At 38.6% G+C, this 27,270-nt stretch overlaps 1 protein-coding gene across 3 annotated transcripts in view; it reads left to right on the forward strand.

Annotated features, from left to right (window-relative positions):
* Positions 1-27,059, forward strand: part of kansl1b (KAT8 regulatory NSL complex subunit 1b) — an 87,215-nt gene extending 60,156 nt beyond the window's left edge. For 2 of the 3 annotated variants that reach the window (XM_084420469.1, XM_084420468.1), the window contains 13 exons: positions 13,627-13,768; positions 14,458-14,553; positions 15,006-15,118; positions 15,225-15,420; positions 18,167-18,326; positions 19,643-19,825; positions 20,932-21,099; positions 21,222-21,361; positions 21,447-21,565; positions 21,658-21,715; positions 22,859-22,971; positions 23,923-24,177; positions 24,720-27,059. In XM_084420469.1, the coding sequence (XP_084276595.1) occupies positions 13,627-13,768; positions 14,458-14,553; positions 15,006-15,118; positions 15,225-15,420; positions 18,167-18,326; positions 19,643-19,825; positions 20,932-21,099; positions 21,222-21,361; positions 21,447-21,565; positions 21,658-21,715; positions 22,859-22,971; positions 23,923-24,177; positions 24,720-24,954 (1,978 nt within the window). In that variant the 3' untranslated portion in view covers positions 24,955-27,059. Of the gene's footprint in view, positions 1-13,626; positions 13,769-14,457; positions 14,554-15,005; positions 15,119-15,224; positions 15,421-18,166; positions 18,327-19,642; positions 19,826-20,931; positions 21,100-21,221; positions 21,362-21,446; positions 21,566-21,657; positions 21,716-22,858; positions 22,972-23,922; positions 24,179-24,719 lie in introns of all 3 variants that reach the window. The other variant, XM_084420467.1, reaches the window with a different exon arrangement.
* Positions 27,060-27,270: the final 211 nt, after the last annotated feature.

Here is a 27,270-nt window from a genome sequence, read left to right on the forward strand (position 1 = left end):
TATTATTAGTCTTAATTTCTCTAGTCTCTACCAGTGGAGGAAGAACTCAGATCGTTTTACTAAAGGTAAAAGTCATAATACCATAATGAAAACATGTTTAATTACATATGTACTGTACTTTTATACTATTTTCGGTAAGTAGTCAGCAAAATGTACTAAACGTGAAACTACTCTTTATGCAAAATGGCCCTATATAAAGTGTTATAATTATATAAATGATTGAAATATTGCTTGATGTTGTAACGTAGCGCTATTGGCAGAATGGGCTTTAACACTGTCTACACCGTATGCGGCCGTTGTTGCTTGCGTCGCAACAGCTGTTTACCCTGGACGCGGAAAAGCGCCCGTTACAAAGCAGAACGAGGCATCCGTTTACTGTCGGAGTGTTATTTGCGTCGCGCCACATCCAGTGTAGAACACATCACTGATTGTAATGGGTTCAACTGTCTTTCACCGCGTCCGGTGTCTTTTTCAGGCAGCAGCAGACAAGCAGTTAAGCGGTGTCTTAACGGTAAGTTGCTAACTAGTTACCAGTGTGGTGGTGGCATGAGTCTGTTGAATGGTGATTTAACGCTACGTTTTCACCTGATGAGACGCAGTGCTATAAAGTACATAAACAATGTTCCCGTCTTTTAAGTCCACTGCATTCCAAACAACAAATTATGCCTTTGTAGAGCATTTGTAAGGAAAATACCAGCGGGCGAGACCGGACACTGCAAGCGTAACATCAAGCAAAGCACGCGTTTCTCACATATCCTGTGCAATGAAGCCCATGGATGTCCTTGTAATTTGCTTCAACCTTTCCGAACTTTATAAAAGATCATGTTATGGAAGGTTCGAGTGGTGTGTGTGTGTGTGTGTGTGTGTGTGTATGCAAGCAGAATACAGGTGTTTCTAAAACACACGCAGTGTCATCGTGCATCTGCGGTTAAAACCTAAGCTCAGAATCGATTCTGAGTCATTGGAGAGGGAATCGTTATATATATATATATATATATATATATATATATATATATTATCCCATTATCGTGCAGTCCTAATTGGTTCATTTGGTTGTTCAGTCTTCACAGATGCACAGAGCTGTTTAGAGACCAGATCCCCCCTGTTTATAATGGGTGAACATGTTTGGCTTCACCCTCGCTGTGTGTTTAGTGCTCCGTGTTTCAGTTGGTAACGAACCCACGCATGTTTTTTGACAGACTTTTCATCCTTTTTATGCGTCACTGATGAGTCTCGTTTTGATAATTGGTGCAGACGTGCTTTTAAACAAACATTATAGATAATCAGCTGCTCATGTTTTGACTCAAATTCACAAATATCAAACTACAAGATGCTTCCTGTAATACTGAGAAGTAATTTAATTGATGTTTGATGTCAGAATGATAGTAAAGAAGAATGTTGACTGATGTTCAGTAGAGCTGTGTATCAGCAACAGTGTCACGATACAATATGTATCCCGATACGGAGGCCACATTACAATATGATACGGGTCTGCTTTAAATTTAGTATAAATTTAGCAGTATTCTCAGCAGAATTTAAATTCTCAGCAGAATTTAGTATAACAGCTGTTTATTAAACAACTGCATACTATAGGGCCAGTGCTAACCAAAGGTCGGGCTGGCAGTTGCCTTCTGCATTATAAAGCCTCTGTAGCACTGTCATGTTTACAATGTTGACAGTGGGCACTCCCCACCAGATACAATATTCTGATTGTTTTCTTTCAGTTTTTTTAAGCACATATTAGAATACTGTACTTATTCTAATAAATATATATTGTAATGTTGCTCACAAACACACATTCAGACACACAGAAACATTCCACAACACAGAAACATCTCAACGCTGCCCTGCCATTTTTATCAACAAAGTAGCTTCACCACTGAAGAGCTACATTTTTCTCAGCAAGGAGTTTGTAACATCACTGTTTTTGAAGCAATTAAACTCACCGCTTCACTGTTAATAGTGAAGCGTGGTACAGACTTAGGTAATTCATACATGCACAGTTTTTTCTCTCTCAGGCCCGTAAATGAACATACTTGATGTATTACACTTTTCTGTGAATAGAATATCGAACTATAGATCGCCAATCTGCAGTCTTACCAGTGTTTTCAGAAAGCCACATTGGAGACTGAGCGCGAGTGCACATGGTTGCCAAGTTGGGAAAAATAAGTATAGCACTTAGCAGATATTGTGCAAGTGTAAAGCTCTGATTGGGGGATTACATCTCTTGATATCAGGCAACCCCAGTTTTGTTGTTCTGCGGGCCAGATTAAACCTTGTTCTAGCCGATATATTCGAATCATTACTTTCAGCACATTTCCACTCTGTTTTAAATGCTGTTCTTGTATTCAAATTAAGCGTGGTCCACTGCTGCGCACGTGCCAAGGAATAAAGCAGCAGCTGAATCGATACTCAAATGCATCTTCGCATCGATGTATCAAACACAGCCCTAATGTTCAGCACATTAACATTTTTTTCTTTTCTTTTTTTTTCTGTCATATGCTCCAAGATTCGAGGTGAAGTATGTCAAAAGTATTTCACGTATGAAAAAAAAGCAATCCTAAGTAGATTGTTTGAAATTTGCTGGAAAATCAAATTTTTTCATTTTAATGCTAAGAGCTGTGAACAGATGTATGCACTGTGCAGTATACGCTAGGGTGACCATACGTCCTGTTTAACCAGGACATGTCTGGCCAGGATTTCGAGATCGCCCAAAATGCCCGGGATTCGGCTTTTGCTTTCTACAGTCACCATTCATTATGTTTGCATTATTACATTATTTGACACTGACACGTACGTGCCAGCTTTGCAGGTCATGCATTCTGCTTCACTCGGATCCCGATCGAGACGAAAACACAGGAATTTTCTTAGCAATGCTAAAACGCACATCAACCGATCACTTGTTTAGCGTTCATGTAAACACTACATTCAGATTCACCAATCAGAATTAATTCAGTACTACTGAATCAAAAGGTGTACATGTAAACAAAATGAATGGCGACGAGAAAGCAAAAGCCGTATCTTATTTTGGGCGATCTCGAAATCCCGGCCAGACATGTCCTGGAATATGGTCACCCTAGTATACGCTCTGCATGTATCCTATAATAGGCCTGCTAGGAATCTGTCAGTTCATCTCCCAAGTTGTTTTCCCTTTAGAAACACATCACAGATCTCTTTTGTTGGTGTGATGCAAGGCCGTTCCTGCTCTGGTAGTGCATTCAGTCAGAAGTTGAAGCATGCCAAGCAGCTGTGTCACTTTCCCACCCTGAACTCCAAACATCTGGAGCTGCTTACAGCACAACTGATGGCCCTGGAAATCTGCTCCCACACCCATTGCATAACGGATCACAGTTGTTCTCTTTCTCTCTCTCTCATATACTCACTTGTTCCTACATACTTGCTTTTTTAACCAGTTTGTTTTCTTCTCTCTGTCCCTTTTCTCTTCTCACTCTTTTCTCTTCAAACTCCAGAATTCCACATGGGTTTCACCTCTCGTTTCATTGGCTACTCCCTGCCTGGCATAAGTTCCTGTTTACATTTCTGTTCTGTTCACCTTCAAATACAGTCATAGCTCCACAACAGCTCTTCACAACAATATTCAAAGGCCAAACACTCATCATTTCTGTAAAGTTTCAGAAGTTTTAAAAGCTGAATGTTCAAAGTTTCCACTCTTTTTAACTGATGAATGTACATGACTTTTCCAGTCATTTGGGATTTACTGGATAAGGGTTAAGGATAAGGATACAGATTTAAAAAAAAATACTTTTTTACTTTCAATTTCTATCCCAAAAAAATATATATATTGATTTATTTCTGTTACAAATGGAGTTTTATGATTTTATTAAAATATATAATATTCCCAGATGTTGAATTTTGGCTAATTTTGCTTCCTCATATATTTGAGGGTGTGAAAATAAGAAACCTCTTTTTAAGTCATCTTGAGGTTCCAGTGTAAGTTTGGTGAACCAGTGATTTAGGCTAATATTATCACTTAAAATTGCAAGATACAGTCATAGCAAATTTCTGGAGATCTGTTATAGATGTATTCAGGTTGGAAGCTTAAACTGAATAATTCAGCTGTGGTAACTTGAAAGCTTTTAATCCACTGCAGCTCTAACTAGAAGAATAATGACATACAGCAATTGGTGCTGTTAAAATTAGTGCTGTGATTTTTATTTTTGAGTTTAACGCGTAAAAAATATTTAGCACAGCATCCGCTTTTTTCTCCACATCCTTTGGCTGGCGTTACAATATATGATCACACTCTTATTCATTCAAATCTTTTTAAACCATTCAAGCGCCATAAGACACAAAAGAGAAAGCAGTGCGGTATTGGCGCACATCTGTGAATCTGTTTGTGTGACACACACACACACACACACACACACTCGTGCACACAAAAAGCTGCTTCAGACAGCACTTGAACAGACAAAAACGCACAAAATGATGCCAAAATGCCTGCTTTGTTGAGTATCCTTGCAAGCACAGTTAAATAAGTTTAAAGTCTTAAGTGAACGTAAAGAGTTGTGAGAAAACAAATCCGCGGCAGGTCTTAAAGTGGCAGGAGCCTAATAAACCTGCTGATGTCTGTCATTTAAGGATAATCAAAGAACAAAAGAAAAAAGAAAATCATTCACTGCTCTTGACTGAATAACATTTGTAACTTTAAGGGTTCATCTATATTTAATTTATAATTCATGCAGTGAAGACAGTTAAGTGTTTGATAACTTCAATTTCTGTATATATTACCTGTTAGAACGACCTGAAAATCTTATAGCACTGTTTACAAGGCTACATGCGTCAAAAACAATGAAACAATATCTTAAACACAGTAACATTTTGACAGAAAGAGTAAAAATCTGAACCGGTCTGACTGGGCCAATAGAAAAGAGATTGAGCCCTGATATAATTGAGCCCTGATATATCAATTATATATGATATAATTATTTAATGTTAAATGTAACATTTATTGTAATGTGTTTGTGAAGTTTGTTTTAAGTTAACTTAAATTTAAGTTATGTTTTTTAATGTCGTGTTTGTTTAAGTGGCTGCGTGTTTAACGTCAACCTGTTTATGCAAAACAAATCTCAACATGCAAGAGTTTACATGTAAGTTCTATCAGTTACTGAATCTCCAGATGGCTCAGTTTTTTTTCTCTTTAAATTCACTGGAAATATTACGTGTTTTGGGTTACATGTTCCAGTCATCATATCTGTACTTGTGCAGCTGTGATCACTGATCAGCTGATCATGACCTACTCCGATCTGTAGTTTTACCTGTGGATATTATTTTAGTGGGAACCTGTGATGTTATTTTGAGTTTTATATTTTTATATAATGCGCCGAGTGAGTATGGAGTTCAAAGTGCTTAGACAAAGGGCAATTTAATGTTTATTGTTTATCAGGAATGTTCAAAGGCTAATCCGAGACTATTTTGATGTTCCATATGTACTGAAGTTAAACATCAGCACAGCAAACTGACCTCAGTTCTTAGCATCCGCATGTGTGTTGCAGTCAACAAGGAAGCATGGTTATCGGACCCTCCAGATTCTCCTCTATCAGTACTAACGCGCCCCCCCCCATGCATGACTTGTGTTATTTACGAGTTCACAGCGCTATCTAGCAAACCACAGCCTCCCTCACACACTGAGAAGTGGTGGAGGGATATATGGGAGAGGGTTTGGGCATCTGGTCAGTACTATGGAAATCTGCTGACTTACAGTAATGCACTGGGAGCCTGGATGATATGGGCACAGGCTTCCTGTGTGAGAGACCAGGCCCACCGTCCACACATGCCACACATTCTCGTGTGTGACGCCAACTGCTCTGAGTTTATGTATGGACTTATGATTCTGAAATATGGTAAAACATGTTAGAATACTGTCCTGTTGTTGGTTGCTGAAAGCATTGTCAAAATAGCCCAAATTATTAACAAATACGCAAAACATTCTTTAGAATTTGACGTGAAGCTGGTTATAGATTTATTTTTTCTAAATCGGTACATTGGAGTCAGTTCCTTCAGTCCATAGATTCACTCAACACTACATTTGTAACACATTTGAATGTGAAACTGTTAAAGTAAATAATTTTTAAAAAGTACTAAAAGATTGTTTGTTGAAATACAGAAATAGACATGATTAAAGACTGCTTTAATGCTATCTTCATACATTTTTAGTCATTGGACATATATACCATGTTAAATTAGTTTATTTAATCCCCATACAACTCCCAAACAATACAGTAAAAGCTATTTTAAGCATGCATAAACACTATATTCATGCTTTAAACTTGGCATGCCTTTTTCTTTTTCTCTTTTTTTTTCTATTCTCTCTCCATTTCTTTCCTCTTATTTTGCTCCCTGTCTGCCTCCTACCAGTCATGTGACCCTGAAGGGGGTGGGACTCACTCTCTCTCTCTCCTTTTCTCAACTCTTTGTTCTCCAGACGACGCCCAAATCATGTCTGCAGTAGAGTGACTCTATCCCTGGCCTTGAAGTCAGCTTTCATTCTGCCCTTCACACACATTCACACTTTCTCACAAGGATTACACATGTAGGCTGCGTTAAAAATGAGTTGCATTTTGATCATGGCCAACTGTTTTGCCAGTTCTTTCTTTTTTCAATTTTTTTCTTTTTTCAATTTTTTTTTGTTCATCTTTGAGCCACCATAACTAAATTTGTGCTTGCATTCTCAAGGTTGTTGATGTTTGCATGCATGCAGGTGTGTGCATTCAGTCTTCTCATCTCAGCTGTCTTCATGTTACCCTCGTAATGATCACCGCAGGCTTGATTTCCTGTGTTTTCATTTAGTTCCTCCACCTCGTTCTGTCATTTCCTGAAAAAGCAGGGTGTGCTTGCATGCGCACGCTTGTGTGTATGTGTCAGAAGCAAAGGAGTTCATCATGAAGACAGTGATGTTGATTACAGTCCAGCCTGAAATTGCACTAGGTTTGTTACGGTACCAATATTTAAGTAAAAATCAGTATCAAATAATAAACTTGCTTTGTATTGTGGTTATAGCTGTTAACAAATTAAATTAAAGCAGTGCCGTGTAGCCTTACATTTTCTCAATTAAGTCTTCAAGTTTGTCCATGTAATCATTATTTAAATAGTGTAACTAAAAGGGCCATGTAAGAATTTTCATGTATTGTGTTTTTTGTATTGCCAATGTGTGAACAGCTTGTAAGCAAACTTAAAAAACAAGACCTTGCCCGATTTCTTAGGTTGTCTGTGAAAGCCTGTAGACTTATTTTTATGTCAAGGACTCGGGACAGGTTTTCCTGAGAGCCTCTCTTCAATGACACGTGAAATGAATGCTTACACAACGTTCATGATAATGCCGAAAGAGCTGTTCTGTACTGTAGTGTTCAATTTGTCACGCAAAGAAAAGGGAACTTCAACTAAACTATCTATAGATAGTCTCAAATATATTTTATAATCAAATTATCATGTGTAATTTTAATTTCTTCATCTGTTGACACTGTCGATGAATTGCAGAGCTTGTGCATAATCCACATCGCTATGATCAGATTCTTTCTTAACTGCTTTTTTCTCACCACTGTCATTTTTGTTGTGTTTATATATTTTGCTGCAGAGATGTTGCCAACTTATTTTTACTTCTTAGCAAAGAACGCAGAAGAACTTCGCCGGAAGTATATCTGGGCCTTGAATCACGTTCAGTCTTTTGTGCGTTAAATGTGCGCACATGAACGTTAAGTTGCTGGCGGCAGTTCACTTAACGGCCAGTCGGCCGCGAGTGTCTCTATTAGCAAGGGTTTCTGAATTATACATATCGCCCTTTTAAATAATATCCTCAGTTATAAAATAATGAGCAAAGAGACATTGCAAGCAGCATTAAAAAAATAACAGAACAGATACAATTTAGTAATCGCTGCTTGAAATGTTCTTTGTCAACGTTGGTATGTGTGTATTTATTTATTTATTTATTTATTTATTTATTCATTGTTTTTTTTGTAAATGCAATATAAGTAGATTCTATAAAAATCATATTTCCGTATAAAATATATTTTTAATGATGAATAATTGTAGCAATAATGATTGCTTTTTTTATAATGATGTCAACAATATATTTTTTTATAATTAGAAATATATATTTAGTTTTGTTTTTTACTAAAATATGATGTGGTGATCACAGTCTTTTCACACATTTCTGTACTGCTTGAGTTGACGAAATCCCCAAGGACTGTGTGTGTTACAGAGAGATAGTGTTGGCTCAGTAGTGTTTTCTGACCTTGAGGTGGGACGCCCTGTCCTTCCACGTTTGCGCTTGAGTTGGTCTGTGATTGTGTCTTAGCTGAAGTGCTAATGTTATCATGGTTTGTTCTATACAGGGCTCACAGTTTGTAAGAACCATCAGAGAAAGGATCTTTAGGTATATGCCTCCTTTCATTTCTGTTGATCATCAGCTCTGTCTCGCTACACTTGGGGACATTTAAGTGGTTGCTCTCCGCTCGCAAGCTATGATTTTAAGCGCTCCACCGAATAAAATTGTCTGGTAATGTTCCCATCGATTTAAAGCTTGATTGTTTGTGTACTGGTTTTATTGACAGCTGAAAGATGGGACTGGAGTATAAATGCTCGCTTTAAGGAGGTTGTCATTTTTTTTATTTATGTATTTTGTTAAATTTATGTCTGTTTTCAAACAGATATTCCTGCCCCAAAGTCACAACATTTATGTGGGGATGCTCAAACAACATTTTAATAGCTCCACAAATGAATTAACCTGCAAATGGCTTATTCATAATTGTCTCTGCATTTTAAACTGGGATTGGAAAAAGTATTTTAATATAAATATACTTTTTGTAGAAAATCAGTAATGATTCAAGGATTCTTCACAAAATTATCTTGAAATCTGGTCACTTTTCTGTTAATTTATAATTTTTGTAAGCATTTGAAGTGTTTGTTGTCGTTTTCTTTGTGTTCACTCATGTGAATGTGAATCTTTTCTTATAGTGACCCAGTTGACGATCAGCTGAAGGTTTCTAGATTGTTTGGCCTGTAAATGTTTGGCTGTATGTGATTGGCATTTATTCGTTTGTTTTTCTCAACATAAACATGTGAAACAATATAAACACGATAACCATATGCTGACGTGAGTGTACATTCTGTACGATAATTGGCGCGGTCTGCTTTATTAGTCTTTATTAGTGTTATACTGCTTAAATGCTTTTGTTCTTTATATTTCTTGTTTACACATTGTTTAATGTTTTCAACTACAAGAAAGCTTGTTGTGTATATTGCCTAATCGTAAGCTTCTTAAGAAATGGTGACAACAACTTGATGAATAAAAAAATTACATCTTTCTCGTTAAACATCATTTAAATGTACAAATATTAGATTTTTATGAGCCCAAATATTCAAATACAATATTTTTGAAAAATGCTCCACCACTAGTTGAGGGCTTGTCATTTTTCCTATTGAATTATTTCTGTTTTGTCAAATGGAATGTTATTGTTTGTCAAAGTTAGATCAAAACTAAATCTCAAAAGTGGTTTATTTGAAAAATGGGTTGTTTTTAAATGCTAATTGGCTGGGGTTTTATCACAGACAGTAGGGGTAGGGACAGTAGGGGTAGTGGTAGTAGGGGTAGGGACAGTAGGGGTAGTGGTAGTGACAGTAGGGGTATGACCAAATTTTTATTTCACGATATGGGAAATTTTATTTCACAATAACTGTAGGCTATATCACTATAGTTAGTTTGTGTTATTTTATCTCATTCCTGTTATTAAAAATAAAAGAAGCAAATTACAAACAATAGGACAAATGCAATAGAACAAAAAATACAAAATACAAAAAAATTCAGGTACAATAGGTTTATTTAACATGTAGTTAGAATTAGTACGGAAGTGTAGTAATCAAATGTCCAAAAAAATATTTCATTGTCTTCACTGTATTTAAATATACATTTATTATTATTGTTAGTCAAGAGCAGTAAGTTATTTTCTCATTTGTTTGATTCACGTTAATGACAGGTAGGTATATTAGGCTGCTGTCACTTTAAGACCAAACACACGGATCCATTGTACCGATACAAATCCGGTTTACACCCAACTGTTTACTTTCACTTGAGACATAACCGGCTGTGTTTACATGAATAGCCTACTCCAAACGATGTGCATTTTGACATAATTACGTGTGTATTCGACCATTCAAGCGCAATAAGACGTGAAAGAGAACTGAATTTACATTCACATGCTGTTGAGTTCCTTTTCACTGCTTATTGTTTATGCTTAACACTTTAAAATCCAGCAAGTCCCAAATTTGTGATCGCCTTCTGAGAGAGGCAGCTTTCTTTGCGCACACTTTGGCATTGTGCCAGTCAGCACGAGCACCGCACCCAGTTCCTTTTTAGGATATATTGCACTTATAACTCTAACATCAATCACGTCCCGTTCTTTATATTCTCATTAATGCATATCATCACTCTGGTGTGTCAGTAGTGCTAAATATATTTACGTAACACAATATAGCAAAATCTCTAAAGATACTGACAGCTTATTTGATAGTTAAAAAATCCAGTAGTCCCTGTGGGTTTATCGTTTTGAATTGTTTATTTGTATTGTTTAGATTCCCTTGACTAATGCATTTTTTGTTTCTGTGTTGACAAATTTCCTTGTGAACAGGATGTTTGGATGGGACAAATTGAAGGTCTTGTCCTCTATTTTTTTAACATTTGAGTAAAGTTTAATTTAATTAATATTACTTAGTTGTATTGCTTTTTATTTATTCTACGTGGGCATGATGTGTCATAGCGGCCATGTATCGGTCATTGACTCATGACTGATTTGAAGGCTTGTAGGCCATTGAGATATTGTAGATCATGTTGGTCTATGCAAATTATCGTGTGTGTGTGTGTGTGTGTGTGTGTGTGTGTGTGTGTGTGTGTGTGTGTGTGTGTGTGTGTGTGTGTGTGTGTGTGTGTGTGTGTGTGTGTGTGTGTGTGTGTGTGTGTGTGTGTGTGTGTGTGTGTGTGTGTGTGTTGTAATTTCATCATACAGAATGTGTACAGGAGCCTCAATCCTGTCTTGGTCGGCCTCTTTAGAATAGATTGTAGTTGTTGTTAAAATGAATATGCACGTCCTGCAAAATCAGTTTTCTGATTACTTTTTAATGCCTGTATGTAGCTTTCTGCCTTTGATCTTCACATAGTGTCTGTTCTTCATTTTGTGGCCTTGTCCTGTTTGTTTCCTGCTTCCTCTAAGGACAACAGGTCAGGAAATACCTCATCTGTGCACATTCAATCTTTTTGCACCACAAACGCTCACTCAGATCAGACTTGTCACTCAGTTTGTTCTCTTACGATTTCAAAAACTTTGTGTACCTAGACAGAAAATCTTGTCACATTTCTCTTTACTAGCAAACACGCTCCATAATCATTCATGTTGACAGGCTGCCTCTAGTGGCAAACTGTGTCTATTACAGAATGTGTCTGTCCCTCCCCACCTTGAACCCATGTGGAAACAGTTTGAAGGCCTAAAATACAAAACACTCATCTGAACTGGCAAGAGTGGAAACATGGCATTCCAGTAAAGAAGATGACGACTGGTCACGGTGTTTGTTTAGTTTGTTCCAGGGACTCATCGCATGTTTACAGGAGCCTCATACTTGTCTTTGTCTGCCTCTTTGGAATAAATTTTGTGTTATTGTCACATTTCCTGGAAAATCTGAAAGTTTGATTACATTTTAATGCCTGTATGTGTTCTGATCATTTTTATAATATTAATATATTATTGTTGTAATTGTGAACAAGATTAATAGCTAATATTATAGTTATTGTGAATTCTATTATTTTTGTGTTTAAATTTCTTAATATTAACAAAATGCCATTTATTGAAGAATGAAACAAATGTACATTGTCCTTCCTTCTTTTTTTAAGTATGGCAGAGCATGATTTTTTTCTGTATGTGTGTGTTGCTTTAGTGCGGACACATTGCCCAATCTCCTCACGATCACAGATTGTGGGCTCTTATCTGGGCCAGTTATCTTTCTAGCCTCTTATATACAATTAGCCATTGCAAGTGTCAAAAGTACTGATACTTTAAGAACAAGTCATGCTAAATGAAATAATGCTAAGTAAAATAAGGTCTTTCTTTTAGGTGTTGGTTGTGATAACTCAAGTCAGGACCCATGCACTGCCCTACTGGCATAAAACAAGCATTCAAAACATTCACAAACACTTCATGCATGCTATTTGTCGATAACTAGTGCCTTGCTGCAGTGTGGTTCTTTGACTACACAAAAAGGAAATGTCATTTGATTGGTTGTAAATAATGTCACACATGATTGCTCAATGACATGCAAATGTGTTTGTCCCACCCAGTGTGTGTGCTTAACAGTCGTGCTTGATGAAGTGGCCAGATTGTTGTACATGAGCTTGATGAGCATTGATACCTTCTGCCTTTCTCCCATTGAAAAAGAACGGCAAACTTTTGATTAGTGTAGCACGACCTTAAAAAGTTGGCCCCTGTGTACATCTGAGAGTGAAGGATGAAAACACCAAAAAATCCTAAGGGTGGAAATGAGGCTTGTTGGTTGAGTTCATTGATTTGATATTCTCTAGTGTGGTTCTTTTGTTGTTGTCAGGCTCCTCTGAAGCAGAGCTGAGTGTAATTCCAGCCTGTAAAGAGCGTTCTTATTGGACTGTTAAAAGAAAACACAAAAAGTAGTGATGTGTGCATGTTTCTGTCTTGTGTTTCAGCAAAATTTTATTTCTCTTCTCATCATTCTCCGCTGTGGTTTCAGTGATGCTTTTTCTTTTTCCTTCACTTTCATCTCTTAAGTCTCTCTCTCTCTGATTCAGGGAAATCTTGACTCATGTTATTGTGCTTCAGATGAAAATGTGCTGTTTATTTATACTCATGTTTTGCAATCTTTTTATTTTGTTATGTGCACTGGCTTTACTCTGTTTATGTTGCCTCACTGCTTGAGCTTAGAGACCAGAGGTTATGCAAGATTGTACTGGGGCTAATGTAAAGAGGTCAGAGGTCAATTCAGTGCATTTTTCGAAATGGTGCTTGACCCGATGTTGTTATTATTTATTTATTTTTATTACTTGTGTGGACTAAATTACGGTTTAATGGAAACAAATCAAGTAGATTTTCGAATGGTCAGTGACAAATGGCTTGCTAAATTCTCACACACACACACACACACACATATAAACAGTTAGAGGAAGTTTTGGATTGAACTGATGTTCTTGGTTAACTTCCTGTCAGGTTTTGTTTCTCGGTTTTGTTTTCTCACTTCCACGTCACCATGTGCTGTAACTAGGTTACTTGATGTTTTTCACTCTGTCATTACACCTTACTTTTTTTTCTTCTTTTTTAATTTTTTTTCTTGTTTAATTGACTGTAGTAGCAGTGAAAAATGGATTGGAAATTGAGGAAAAGAATCTACAAATGACTCAAACCAGATTAGCTTATCTTATTTGGAATGTTTATGCTAACTGCTTAGCTGGATTTTAGAAGCAAAGTCAATGGGGATGCATTTGTGCATTTAGCTAAAAACAGTGTTATTTACTAAGACAGATAGTGCCTAAAACATGAATGAAAAATGTTTGTTAAACTGTTGTCCTAAATTGTGACCAGTATATTTCTGTGTGTTTTCCAGATGTAGGAGAGCAGAAGGCCGTTATGCTGTGGACAGAGCCGCCATCATCAGTCACTGGAACTGGCTACAGGCCCAAGTCTCAGACCTGGAGTACCGTATACGTCAACAGACCGACATTTACAGACAAATACGCTCCAGCAAGGTGTGCACAGATACACAAAACATGCACATTCACACATGCTTTTTGAAATTTTGAATCATGGAAATTCTAGTTTAAGCCTAAGTTCAGAGTGTAGTTTAAGTTTTAACCCAGCGGAGGTGTGCCGTCTGCCTCTGGTAACTTAGCAACGCAGGTTCTCTCTCGTGTTCCCGTGGTGAATTGTACTCTTGTGGGATCGTTGTTTCATGTTTCTTCAGCTCACAGTTTTTGTTTCAAAGCGCTTCTCCAGCTTGTTGTCCCTGTGTGATTCAAACACAAACATAATTTGGAGAATATCATCAAGTCTTTCATCTGACATGTGAAGCGATGGATGTATTTAAAAACCTTTCTGACTCAGTGTGAAACTTAAGAAATGTCTAGAAAAATTTAATCGAAAACAGTTCTTTCAAACTGGACTAATATTTTGCAAATTGCAGTTTTAGATCAAATGAATGTGATTGGCCAATGCAGATTTCAAAAAGTTGTTTATTTGAATTAAAGCAAGTGCATGACATTAACACCTACATCAGATTGCCAATCTTCTTTTGTGATTTACTACAGAAACATTTGATCTGCTGTGTGCTTGTAGACTTAGCAAATCTAAAAGAAAAAGATTTGAGGATTTTGACAGGGGAGGAAAAGCATTGTCTCACAGTTTTGGTCTATAATTTGTGTGGTTGTTTGTTTTCTAGGGCTCTGTTGTACTTGGGGTGAGCTCAGTGTGTGAGTCAGCACCAGAGGACAGCAGTGACTCAAGGACAGAGAACATTACCTGCCCTGTCGCACGGGTAAGGCCAGCAGCACAGACACATGACCACATTAAATAAACTACCAACAGAGCCAGTCTAGTCCTGAGCTTAGTTTAAACTATAATTCAAGACCAATGCATTTATTTACTGTTATTGTTAGATTACAGGTAATCATTTATCAATCCATAAAACAGTCCAAGACCCATTAGTGTGTTTATTCCCATACAAACAGATAAGATGCCCATGATACGGGCCTACGCACAGCCTAGGAGAATGCTGGGATTGTTGGGCGAGAGGATTGAGAATAGGGGCTGCAAACACTCGATCTCTTTGTCTGTTGTATGCAAAGCGCTGCTGACCTTTTCATTCAATCAGAGTAGTGAAGAAATGCAGCAAGATACCATTCAACTCATCCAGACCAACTCAGGGGGAAAATTGGTGGGATGTCCTTTCCAACATCACAATTGTTTTTGTTAATTTTGTCTTTTTAGGAGCATGATACTGTTGGAGTGGAAGTGTCTGTATCATCCAATGGCATCGTCACAGAGACTGGCTTGAAGAAAAGCTGTGGACCTGTGAGACAGGTCAATGGTGTTATCAACAGGTATGATAGATAATATTTAAAGTTTTTTTTCTCTTCATTTAAAATTTTACCCCCAAAAGAAAGTTACTGTCATGTTCATTCATGCTTATTTCCTCTCTTCATCCAGCTTACGGCCCGGTTCCCCCGTCACCTCGAGCCCAGACGAGCAGAGCTGCTCTGAGTCTCAGCAGAAGTTGGAGCTGGGCCCTCTGGCTTCCTCTGTGCATGACAACACATGTGTGTCGTCCCGCACGCGGCCACTGCTCTCTTGCAGGAAACGCAGGGTCCTCCGGCCCGGTTCGCTCGCCAGTCTCAATCGTAAGGTAAGGAGAGATGTGCATCTTCTCAAGATCCAGTGGCTGGTGTAGTTTTGAGCAAAAGGGCTGTTCACACTTGAGTCTGATATGAATACTTGACACATAACTATAGTTGCACTAAAAATATTCACTAATGATGGATTTTTTTACTTATTTTAACCCCCTTTATTCTGTCTAAAAACAGACAGATCTTTGCTGTAAGATGTGTCAGATTCTAAGTGAAGAAGGTCACTTGGTGTGAATGGGCCTTGAAAGCTGTAGTGAGAGATGTGTGAGACAGAACAAACAAGCTCTTTCAGTGTCACCTGTGGATGTGTTTTACTGAAGATGCACTGAGCTCCTTAAGGTCCCTGCAGGCTTCCTGCAAAGGTTACAGATTAAATAGAGGTGACACAGAAACTGCAGTGTTACAGAGATCACAGTGCTGCTCCAGAACTGACACTACTGTCGTTTATTGTGTTTTAAGTTACTATGAATATTATATTTGGTGTTTAAATATATAGGATCAGGATTTTGGTTCAGTGGTTTTTCATGTGAAGTAGAAGCCAAGTGGATGTAGTTTAAAAACTAGTTTGGCTGGTTAGGATTGAAACCATAACTTTTATCACTCATCGCCTCACACCTGGTTATGACATGGTGTCACAGTCCCTGTCCAACAGGCAGCTGTCCTCCGAATGATGGAACAATATCTGCCCTATTCACACTTGCATTTTGCTGCATTCATAACACAGCTTCAAGGTCTTAGCACTGCTTTTATAGATCTGTTTGCTTTCTGAACAGCCTTTAAAACTCGATTCCTCCCATAACACAGGCCCACTGTGAGCGAGAACGCGCAGGCATGTGCTAAAACAATAAGCGCAACCCCAGTCGATCTCAGCTCCATTACAAATAACAGCGCTTGGATGTCATTCAGAGACGGCTCTCTTGAAATGTTATGAGAAATGCTGCCAGTGTCATCAATGTACTAACAGCCAAATTCACTCACACCGCCAGTTATAAACTACCTGCTATCTGATGTACAGTCCAATCCTAACGTTATAACAAGCACTCTAGATGAACGCCAGTTAGAGGCAGACACTCAGTGGCTTTTAAAATTTACACCATTATGTTTGAACACTGACAAAGACCGAAACATACTGTGTAGCTTTATCTCATTGTAAAGAAAGTAGTTGGTGTTGAAATGTTCAAAATGGATAGTGAAATACTCATTTGCATTTCATTACGACCAAGAAAGAAGATCAGTTCTGTAATTCCAGGTGTTTTCTGTGTGATTGCAGAGATTATGGTCCCTGTACAAACTGTCCTGCTCTAATGTGAAGCACTCTTGTTTGAATAGGCTCGGAAAAACCGGGCACAGTTGCCAATAGCAACCCTTTCTACCCAGTGCTGTGCTCTGGGTTAATGACACGAGCACATGAGTACTAGAGAACCTGCCACATGCAAAACTGGGTGAGCAGCTCAGGATCCATGTGTGGTCATCTGCTGTAGAGTATGAGAGCATCAGGTTGACTCCAGTATATGGAAACAAAGGGAAAGGCTGATCCCTGGCAGAACTACATTTTGGTCGCTGATGCTCCTAATATTTTATTAACAAAAGCAAGATCACAGTGGAAGGCACTTGAAAGACTGCATTTAAGATTAATAAAAAGCATATTTGATGACAGTCTATATATGCTTTGATATAAAGGCTCTTTCTGCAAAACTCATGAAAAATTCACATTTGATTCTACCAAGGTTGGAGCTGGGATTTCTGCCAGACACAAGAAAAGTGTAGTGTGTTCACGGATCCTTAATGTCTTAAATCTACCAGTTTAGCAAAACAGACAACAAACAGTTTAGTCTTGCCTTATTCGTTGATGTCCTAAATTTGTTCCCAAAACTGATCATCATTTTCATCCATCAAAGGTCATTTTACATGAATTGCAAAGTTTTAGTGTAGGTAAATAGTCTGTTAGTAACTGTTAAAGGGTTAGTTCATCCCAAAATTAAAAACATTATTGTCATTAATAAGCCTAAATTCAATCTTTTTATCATACTGTGTAAAGCAATCGTTTCTCTTCAGAAAATTTGGATGAAACTACATATGGATTAGTTTTACGATCTCTTTATGAACTTTTTGAAGTGTCAAAGTGGTAGTTGTACACAAGTTAAACTACCGTTCAAAAGTTTGCTGCAGGTAATTTTTTTTATATATATTTTTGAAATCTTATGCTTCATTTATTTGTTCAAAATTACAGTAAATACAGTAATGTGAAACAATATTTGTTTAAATTAATATCTTTAAATATATTTTACAATGCAATTTATTCCTTTGAGGTCAAAGCTGAATTTTCAGCATCACATGATCCTTCAGAAATCATGCTAATATGATGATTTGGAGACCAAGAAACATTTCTTATTATTATTATTATTATTAATGTTAAAAGCAGTTGTGCTGCTTAATATATTTGTGAAAATCGTGATACATTTTTTCTGGATTCTTTGGTCCATAGAAAATTTCAAATGGAAAACTTTTGTAATATTATTAATGTCTTTACTGTCACAGTTGGTCAATTTAATACATCCTTGCTGAATAAAATTATTCATTTCTTAAAAAAAAAAAAAATCATATATAAATGCAAGGCTAAAAAGTTTTTTTTTTTTTTTTTTTTTTCAGTTGGGTTTTGTTTGTTTTTTATGGACTGGTCGCCATAATTACTATTCATACACATACACTAACTTTTCTCCTTGTTGTTCTCTCTGTCACGCTCAGAGGTCAGTGGCTCCTCGCTGTGGCTGTGAGCTGAACACTCAGTGTGTGATGTGCAGTGGATGTGCTCTCCCTCCTGCAGACACCCAGCACCAGCTCCCCCTACTGGACAGACTGGCACAGTTCGACCCCTGCATTCACCCCATCCTCTCCTTTCCAGATGGTGAGGACGCACCCTGGCTCTTTACGTTTCTTTCATTCTTTCCAGAATGCACACATGTACATAGACACGGACGCATATAGAGGTGTGTCTACATACATGTACATAGACACGGACGCATATAGATGTGTGTCTACATACATGTACATAGATACGGACGCATATAGAGGTGTGTCTACATGGCGCAGCTCTATCTGTCCTCCGCCTATTGTTTCCCAGTTTGCCTCAAGGATTTTTTACTGCATAACAATTAGGTGCTAATTTAAGTGTTAATTATTCTGGATCTGGTTATTGCACTTCTTAAAATAATCTTCAGGCTGCTCTGGGTTTGGAGCAGGTCATTAGTGCTGAGATCTCAGAACTGTTTTTGCTTTTCATGTCTGAGAATTCAGTAACATTTGATTTGAAGAGCTCATCTTAGATCAGCAATCCTTCCCTGTGCTGGTCAGATTAGCTGATCATGCATTCATCTGCCTGACCTTAGCGGTGATGACCATTTTAAAGAGCAGTGCAACCTGACTCTGGCTAACTGTGCCAGTAGCGGCTAGCTTTATCAGACTAACTGAGACAGACGTATTTTCCCTCATTAATATGAGCCCGCTGTCCTCTCTAATCTGGCGTCTATTGTGCAAATGAATAATGGGCGTAGAAAAGAGGCAGGTGACACCGCTGGTGAAACCCGAGTAGATGGAGGGAAATAGAAAGAGGAACCAAAGTACGATGAATTCTAGAATCAGGCTCTGATTCCCCCTTCTGGAGAATTACACACATGTCTGGTACACTTTGTGTCACTGATTTAGATGTTTACAGACCATTAGGTCATTCACTATTCACATTATTACAGTAGCCAAAGGATGAAAAGGCTTTTGAATGAGCAATGACAAATGGTTAGCAACTCCGGGTTTTGGGTTCGATTTCTATGGAATGCACATAATGCCTTTTTTATGTCTCTCATGTTCATTTTAATGTAGACCTTTTTCTATTTAACTTTTTTTTTTTTTTTTAAATCATTTCATTTTTCTAAATAATTTTTATGTGAAGCAATTTGAATTACCACTGTTTAATAAATGTTCTATATAAATAAACTTGCCTAAAAGAAAGTCAGCATGAATCTGTCACAACCCATTTTACTTACACAGTCTGATGTATTTAAAGTAAAACAGGATATTCAGCAAGAAAAATGTTGCGAAAATTAGAGGGCTTGAGGTCGGCCAGGACTTTCAGGGGTGGAGAAAATTATTACATTTAGGTCTAAGATTGAGGTCTCTGACAATGCAAAATCAATGTGAAAATTATGGACTTTTTTTTCTTTTCCTCAGATGTGATGATGAATCTCCATATGCAGCGTGTGCTGAAGGGACACTGGCAGAATCGTCCTCTGGAGAAGATCAAGCCCATCAAGAAGATCTCGCTCAAGCACAAGTTGTGTTTGGGTAGCCGCATCTCAGACCCTTCCTCCAAAGACAAACACAGGCTCGCCAACTCTCTCCTCTCCACTGTCCGTAAGTGTGAAAAATAAAAATAAAAGACACTGAAATATCTTATTTGTTAGCCTTAAAGGGCATTTTCTCCACTTTCATGGACATGAAATTACAAAGGATATAGGAAATGGAGGTGGCTACACAGGAACCAAGGCTGAGGCACCTAGGCCACTGCTCTGACGGTCTACTATAAATTATGAGAGAAAATTCCCTGCATCCTCAGTGTCTGAAATGTCAAGAGCCGAGTTTTCTCCAATGGAGGCAAATTCTTACACCTTTAGGAGAGTCTAAATTTGGCCTAAACGTGACAGCCCCTATGGGCAGTTAAAGTGACCTGTGAGTGTCTGGCCATCATTAGCTGCTCTCTGCAGTGACTCAGCAGTTATTTCTGGCATCATACAAGTCCAGCCACGGTTGCTTACACTTTATTTATTTATTTTTTATATGAATTATGAATTATTGAGCTTTGAAAAGCGTCCAGATTTAGTGATCTGTAGCGTATAGTTGAACGAGTCACATGAAATAAAATAAAAAATACTATTATTGGTTATTGTGTATTATTTAATGCAATTTATTGTTTGAGATTTTGACATGCCAATTAATTATTTACATTAATTACGTAAAATAAAGATGACGTATACTGACAAAGAAAGGAATAACATTAAAGATTAGAAATAAGAGAGAGAAAAAATTGTCCAAAGCGACACATACATTTTGTAAAATAACTAAAGATTAAGACCCATAACAGTACAGATTAAATGAGAAGTTAAAAGTAAAAAGCAAATCAACAACAACAAAAAAAATATATAACCAAAGACAAAATATGCAGAGTAACTGAAAAGGGAATGTTAAACATATAACCGTAACAATTAAAAAAAAAGATGTTAGAAATTAATATATAAATAATAGTGCAGAACAAAAACAGTGTATCTCATACATAAATTATGTAAAATAACCCGAAAATACAAAGATTACAAAGTTCTAAAAACAAATGTAAAGTATTATATATACGTAGATACACATGTACGTACATAATAAAATGTACCTACAAGTAATAAAATGTACCCTTTATTTCATACTTGACTGTATTTTTCTCTTATTTCCTCTTCCTGTTTGCTTTCTCTCAGGTTTGCCGCATCATAAGGTGCGCTCAGAGAAGGTGTCCCGGCAGCAGTTAGACATCCCGATGAGTGCCAGTAAACTTGACTCTCGCCAGCATTTCCGGCAGAGCAGTTCCTTTGACAGGAGCCACAGCCGCAAGAGACCTCGTGAACCCTCGCTGGACCGCACAGAAAGTACGTTCTTCATTATATTTTCCCTCTCATTCATTCTCTTTTATTCACGTCGGTCTTGTTTGCTTTCGTCTCTCTCTCTTAATCAACATTGAGTTCAGTCCTTTAACACACTTTTTCTATAGATGCTACGAAGTTGTATATGGACATGGGGAGTCCATGCCCATCTCTGTCCGCTTTCAACACACCCACCCACAGCCCCTTGATGAGACAGCCATCGATCTCCGAGACCTCCACACCCCTCCACCTCAACAGCAGCGCCTCTGTAAGATGCTCTTGAAAGCGTTCCATCTCTGATTGTGTAAACGCATGAGAACCAAGTTACTTATGCCTGTGTGCGACTCTTACAGACTATTCGAAGACGGAGAGGAGAGAGCCCTTTTGACATCAATAACATCGTCATCCCCATGTCTGTGGCCGCCACCACCCGAGTGGAGAAACTACAGTATAAAGAGATCCTTACCCCAAGGTCAGAGACACAAACTGAGTTTCCCGACGTGTTTATTAGCCACATGAATCTTCAAAGATTTAATTGCTGATTCTTTTGCTTTTTAATTGTAGTTGGCGAGAAGTGGACGTTTTTGCAAAACCAATAGCTGAAGAGGACGATGCAATGGAGGTACGGCCATGCTGTGGGTCACCCAGCAGTTATTTTAGGCTGTCAAGACCGTAAGCCGCCTACCTAGAAATTTAGGGTATTCTAGGTTTGTTTCACTAATGGCGCTTTTCCATTACCAGTACCAGCTCGACTCGACTCGGCTCGCTTTTCGCTCCGTTTTCCATTGCAGATAGTACCTCCACAATAGTACCTGGTCGTCATAGCGACGCCGCAGGAAACTGCCGTGACTTAATCTTTTACGCGAGACGCGCCCGCTACCTACACACACAGGACAATGGAGGAAATCGAGTGTATGCTGTTTTTGGATGTTTTTGTTTTTGCTGTTTTTTATTCAGGATACTGCGTCTGGCGCGTGCAATGATGACGCAGTGAATAGTGACGATTCTCTCTGACCAATCAGCAGTCTGCCATGATTTCACGTCACATTTTAGTATCGCCTCAGCTCGCCTCAGCCCGCTTAGAACCTCGCCGGAGGTGGTACGAAAAAAAGTACCTGGAAGCAGGTACAGGTACAACTTTTACACAGTGGAAAACCAAACAGAGCCGAGCCGAGTCGAGCCGAGCCGAGCCGAGCCGAGGCGAGCTGGTACTGTGTAGTGGAAAAGCGCCATAAGTATGCAGGGTTCGAATGTGACGATAATGCCTCAGAATGCTTTCTTGATAGGCAGCTCAATAGGTTTTGAACTTAAATGGCTGCAGATGTAACAACAAATGTGCAACGCTAATTTAAAATCTAGACAGTCAGGAAAAATTGTGTGTCCATATGCAGTTTCGACATATTTATTCCAACTAAAGTATGTGTGTGTTGTGACCGGAAGGGGAAACTGCCACACGATGTCTGATTACTGATAAAATTAACTAATTAGTTCTGAGTCAGACAACAAGATTAACATTTAGTGTTTTGAATCAAAATTCCAGATTCAAAATGTTTTGTTGTAATAAATTTATAATGATAAAATAAACATTTAAATATTTGCATTCAATGAACTGAAGTGCTTCTGAACGACCTTCTTTATTAAGCAATTCTGTAATTTGACATTTATCTCCTAAATGTTTCATTTTAGGACTACCTTTAATTTTGTACTGCCTGAAGCCCTATGCTGCCTGGTGTATGTATTTAATCATCTTCTCTCGTTCTCTCAGGTTGAGGATCTCTCTGACGCAACATTCTCTGAGCTTCACCTTCCGTATCAGGATCAGGAGCGCTCTCGCTGGAGTTGGACCGCCAGCAACGTCGCAATGAGAAGAGGCAGCAGGTTAGGGAACACCACTTGCACTGCTTTTCTCAGCCCTTTCAAGGGATAAGTGCGATTTCTCCTGGTTAACAACTTTGCTGCTATCTACATGTGGCTGATTTTTGAGTTTTGCACTTCATGATGGCAGATGAGGTGCAAAAAAGAAAACCAACAGTTTTAAATGCGAGAGATAAGAAATGCAGTGAGTAATGACACCAGGCTGTTCACTTACATCAACATGTTATAATGAGAAGTCATTGAAGCAATAAGCAGGCATGAAAACTCCTCACCTTTCGGCGAAATTCGCCGTTTTAAAAACCAAAATGGGTCGTGAGAAAATATTTTCAATGAAAATCTCAAATGAAGATCGCTGGAACTCCAGCTTACTTGTCTGTGTTTTCAGATCATCCGCGCTTCTTCAGAAGTGTATAAAGCGCGCGCGTTTGGTTGCCAGATACTATTGAAAAGACCGGGTAGAAAACGTTCTCTTTTAACAGAAAAGCTCTGACTGGGGTTTAAATTATTGAAATCTGGCAACCGTAAGCATGAACGCTCGTAAAAACAGTCTGTAATGTGTTGTCTTCTCCTTTATTCGACAAAAATAAGTGGTTTTGGTCAAGTTTTTATTTATTTTTAAACACATATCAGTCTTGTCTTTTTTTGTCAACGATATTGCATGTGTTGATATAGTCAAAGTTATCGTTTAATGACGTCTCTCATCGCCTTGTCTTGGTCGGGGAAAAAAGGTCATCAACGTACATTTTTTCGTTAACGAAATTAACACTGGTGACAAATTTAGTTTTTTTGGGGGGTTTTTTTGACAAAATTTGAGACCCCTTTCAAATTTTGCTTTTGAGGCTTTCAGGGGGTCTCATGGGTTAATAGGGGGGGGGTGTAATAAGCATTACACTGATTTCACTGCAGCCGCACTGTTAGTTACATGATAATCAGCGCCACTCTTTTTCTCCACAGGTCGTACAAGTCTGTGGACGGACGGACAACCCCTTTGCTGTGCGGCACCAACCCCTCCACGCCGCAGCCCTCATCTCCAGACACGGCGCATTTCCACCTGCTGCACGAGTACAGCTCAGTGGCGTCTCCCTCCAGCCCCGTCAGCCCGGAGATGCTGATGCTGTCCGGCCTGTACACGCCTGGCTCCAGAGACTCTCAGCGGATGCTGTCCAATGAGGACACGCGCTGCTCCACCCCAGATACCTGCGAGGAAATGGTAGGCCCCCAAAGTAGAAGCGCCATCATGGTTATTAAAATGATCGGTTATTAAATGTCAATTTAGTTTTATTTCATAAAAAAAATCACACGATCACACTATACCACCTCTGTATTAAATAAATAAAGGTTATCAGGGCTACATGAAAGTTTCTGATTCAATGGCTAATACCAAATTTTAACAATCTCAATGTTTTTTAAAGTCATAGAAATGTTATTGTGTGTTTTAGTTTTTTTCAAATATGAATGCAAAAAATATATATTTGTCGTAGTTTCCATTCACCACTATAGAGGTTTACCCAACTATGACGACTTCCACTTCTGAGAACCCCGGAAATGTGAAAAGGGTCCATTGTTGAATTTGGCTAGAGCTCCAATATAAACTAGAGGCTTTATTGTACGTTCAGTTTCACACATGCTCAGTTGTACACCACTGTAAGTCAGTTACAAAAAAAAAAGTACCTTTTTTTTAACCTTTATGTGCAGTTGTCTTCAATTGTGTGTGCAGATATTTACTTAGTCTGTCTCTGTTTGTCCCTACGGGCTCCCCAACCGGTACAGCCATGGGAACTCCGGACCTTTCCGCTGGACGTGGACCCGCAACAGGAGTCCGAAATCCATCTCAGTCCGGCTGGCGAGAGGCCCTGTAGGACTGTTCGACGTGTGTCCGGCAGCAGGACTTCCAAGTCGGAGTCCGACACAGGGCCTCCGTCACCTCTGGGCGACGACTGCGCCAAGCAGCAACAAACCAACCCACCCAAACCCACTCACCGATGAAGCCTAGACTCTGCCCACCCACCAGCTTTCAGAAACTCCTGAAACAGCAGCAACGTAGACGGAAAGAAAACCAACAAAACGAATGAAAGTCCCTGTTGTTTGATATTCAAACATCAGTCAATTCTTTCACAGTTTTTAGTGAATTGTATGGCGATATATATATATATATATATATATAGAGACCTGTTTTAATTCTGTCTTTCTTTTGGGTCACTGGAGGACAAAAATGTTTAGGAAGATAAATACAATTAAAAGCAAGAGAGATTAGCTTGAGTGCTAAACCAAAATAAGAAGCTCCGAAACGTTTCGTATATCGCAGAAGAGCACTTCCCCCTTAGCATGCTGTCGTACTGAGGGGCTCAGCTTGCATTGTGTGTGGTTCTCTTCCAGAAGTTTTCCAAAATCCCACCTAAAATTACTCGTTCAGCCTTGCAGTTTATACTGGAGTGATAAAACGCAAAAAATAAAGCCAATAATAATGATTACCCAGAGACTTGCACGAAGGCGCCAACGCTTGTCTTAGTTCTCTCTGTGAAAGCACTTCATTATGAAATCTTTCCACATTCCCTTTTTTATTTTGAACAGACAAACTTCCTCATATTTAATGCCTGGGAATTGCATAAATCACAATTTCAGGTTTAATTTTTGTCCCGTGATCTCTTGTATACCATGGTCCGTATGTGCCCCGTTTCTGTCAACGTGACGGAGATAGCAGGTGCCTTCATCACAGCCAGGAGATGAAACTGCCATGTTGCTCTCATGCGCTTTTTAAACACCACCAAGTCTGATTAGAGCACTTAATTGGTCTCTCTTGCATGACACTATTTCCAGGAATCCTACAATCAGCACCCCGAATAAACACGCACAGGCTGCTGATATTGGAGACTCGACTGCACTCGCTGCGTTCAGCATCGGGGAATGGCCCTTCTCGTGTGGGCTTGCGTTAGTGAGTTTTAAAGCACTTGGCGGTACTATGCATGACCAGGTTAGTCCAAAGAACATGCAGTCACTCCAATATAAACTGGAATTTCCTGCCTTGTTTCCCTTTTAACATGGTTCCTCCTTTTATCTCCCAACCCCGTGGAAAAGAGCTCTTCCATTGATTGGTCAGGTCTAAACTCTGTCTTCGTTTTATACAACAATCTGCAATACTTACAGCCATCATCAAATCCCGTAACTTGATTTATGATGAGTTATAGCATTAGCTGGAGTGCTTGACAAGAAAGGATTTGGCTAAATTTCATTCGTTGGCTCCTCGGTTGCTGTCGGTCACAGCCCCGTTTCTTTTTTTCTTTTTCTTTTTCATTTGGTAACAACGAGGAACGATTTCTGTTAGTTCCCCAGTCAGCGAGTCACTGCTTGCAGCTCCTTCCTGTTATTTTAACTAATATGAATGTAATAAAGTCTAATAGCGGACACCAGTTACTTACAAATTTTATAAGTAGCTTCTCTGTATCTGTTGTCACACGAATCTAGCTATTGTAGCCATTTGTTCTTGTTTAAGGGATGTCATGTAAACCAGAAATCCTTAATATATTCCTTTTTTTATCTCACTGGAGCATAACAGCATTCATAGTGTCAGAGAAATCTCTCCTTTTGAGGTTGTGTGGCAAATTGTTAAGGGGACCATCAACGACTGTCCCATTTCCTGCTGAGAAACCCGCCGCCCCTTTCATTCTTTATCATTAATTATGGTTTTGTGTCTCTCTCTGTGGGGGTCTGTGTACTTATCAGGCAAATGTACCATAAGGTTTGACTAGCTTTCAAAAGCCAATATTGTATCGTGTGAGTTATTTTCATACTTTGAATTTCCAATGTGGTGAATGAGGGTTGGGTGAGTCTGGTATATCCTTTAGCATGTAATAGTTTGTACAAAACAACAACAAAAAAAAGTTTATTTTGTACATACCTTGTTTGATTCTTTACTGTGTTTGATGTTCAGGCTGTAGCTGTCCTGATTGTCTAGGGAGAAGACACATGATGAGAATATTTAACACTTTCTTTATGCAGAGGCAACAAGAAAAAAAAAAAGTTTATGGATAATTGGCCGATCGGACAGACAGGCAACGTTTGTGCTTCTCAAATTAAAAGTGAATTATATTGTACTCGAATGTCTTCTGTCTTTCTGTTGTACTAGTGAAATTTTTCATCAGGTTAATAAGAAGCGAGATTATTCATTACAGGTCTCTGCTTGGATCGCTAAGGATTTGGATTGGACTTGCCATTATGATTTTTTTTTTTTAAGAATGTTCAAGGACCATGGAGAAAGTTAGGTTACTCATGTGCACTGGACTTTATTATGTATTCCACAGATAG

The sequence above is a fragment of the Rutilus rutilus genome (genome assembly GCF_951802725.1).
Source record: "Rutilus rutilus genome assembly, chromosome: 1".
NCBI lineage: Eukaryota > Metazoa > Chordata > Actinopteri > Cypriniformes > Leuciscidae > Rutilus > Rutilus rutilus.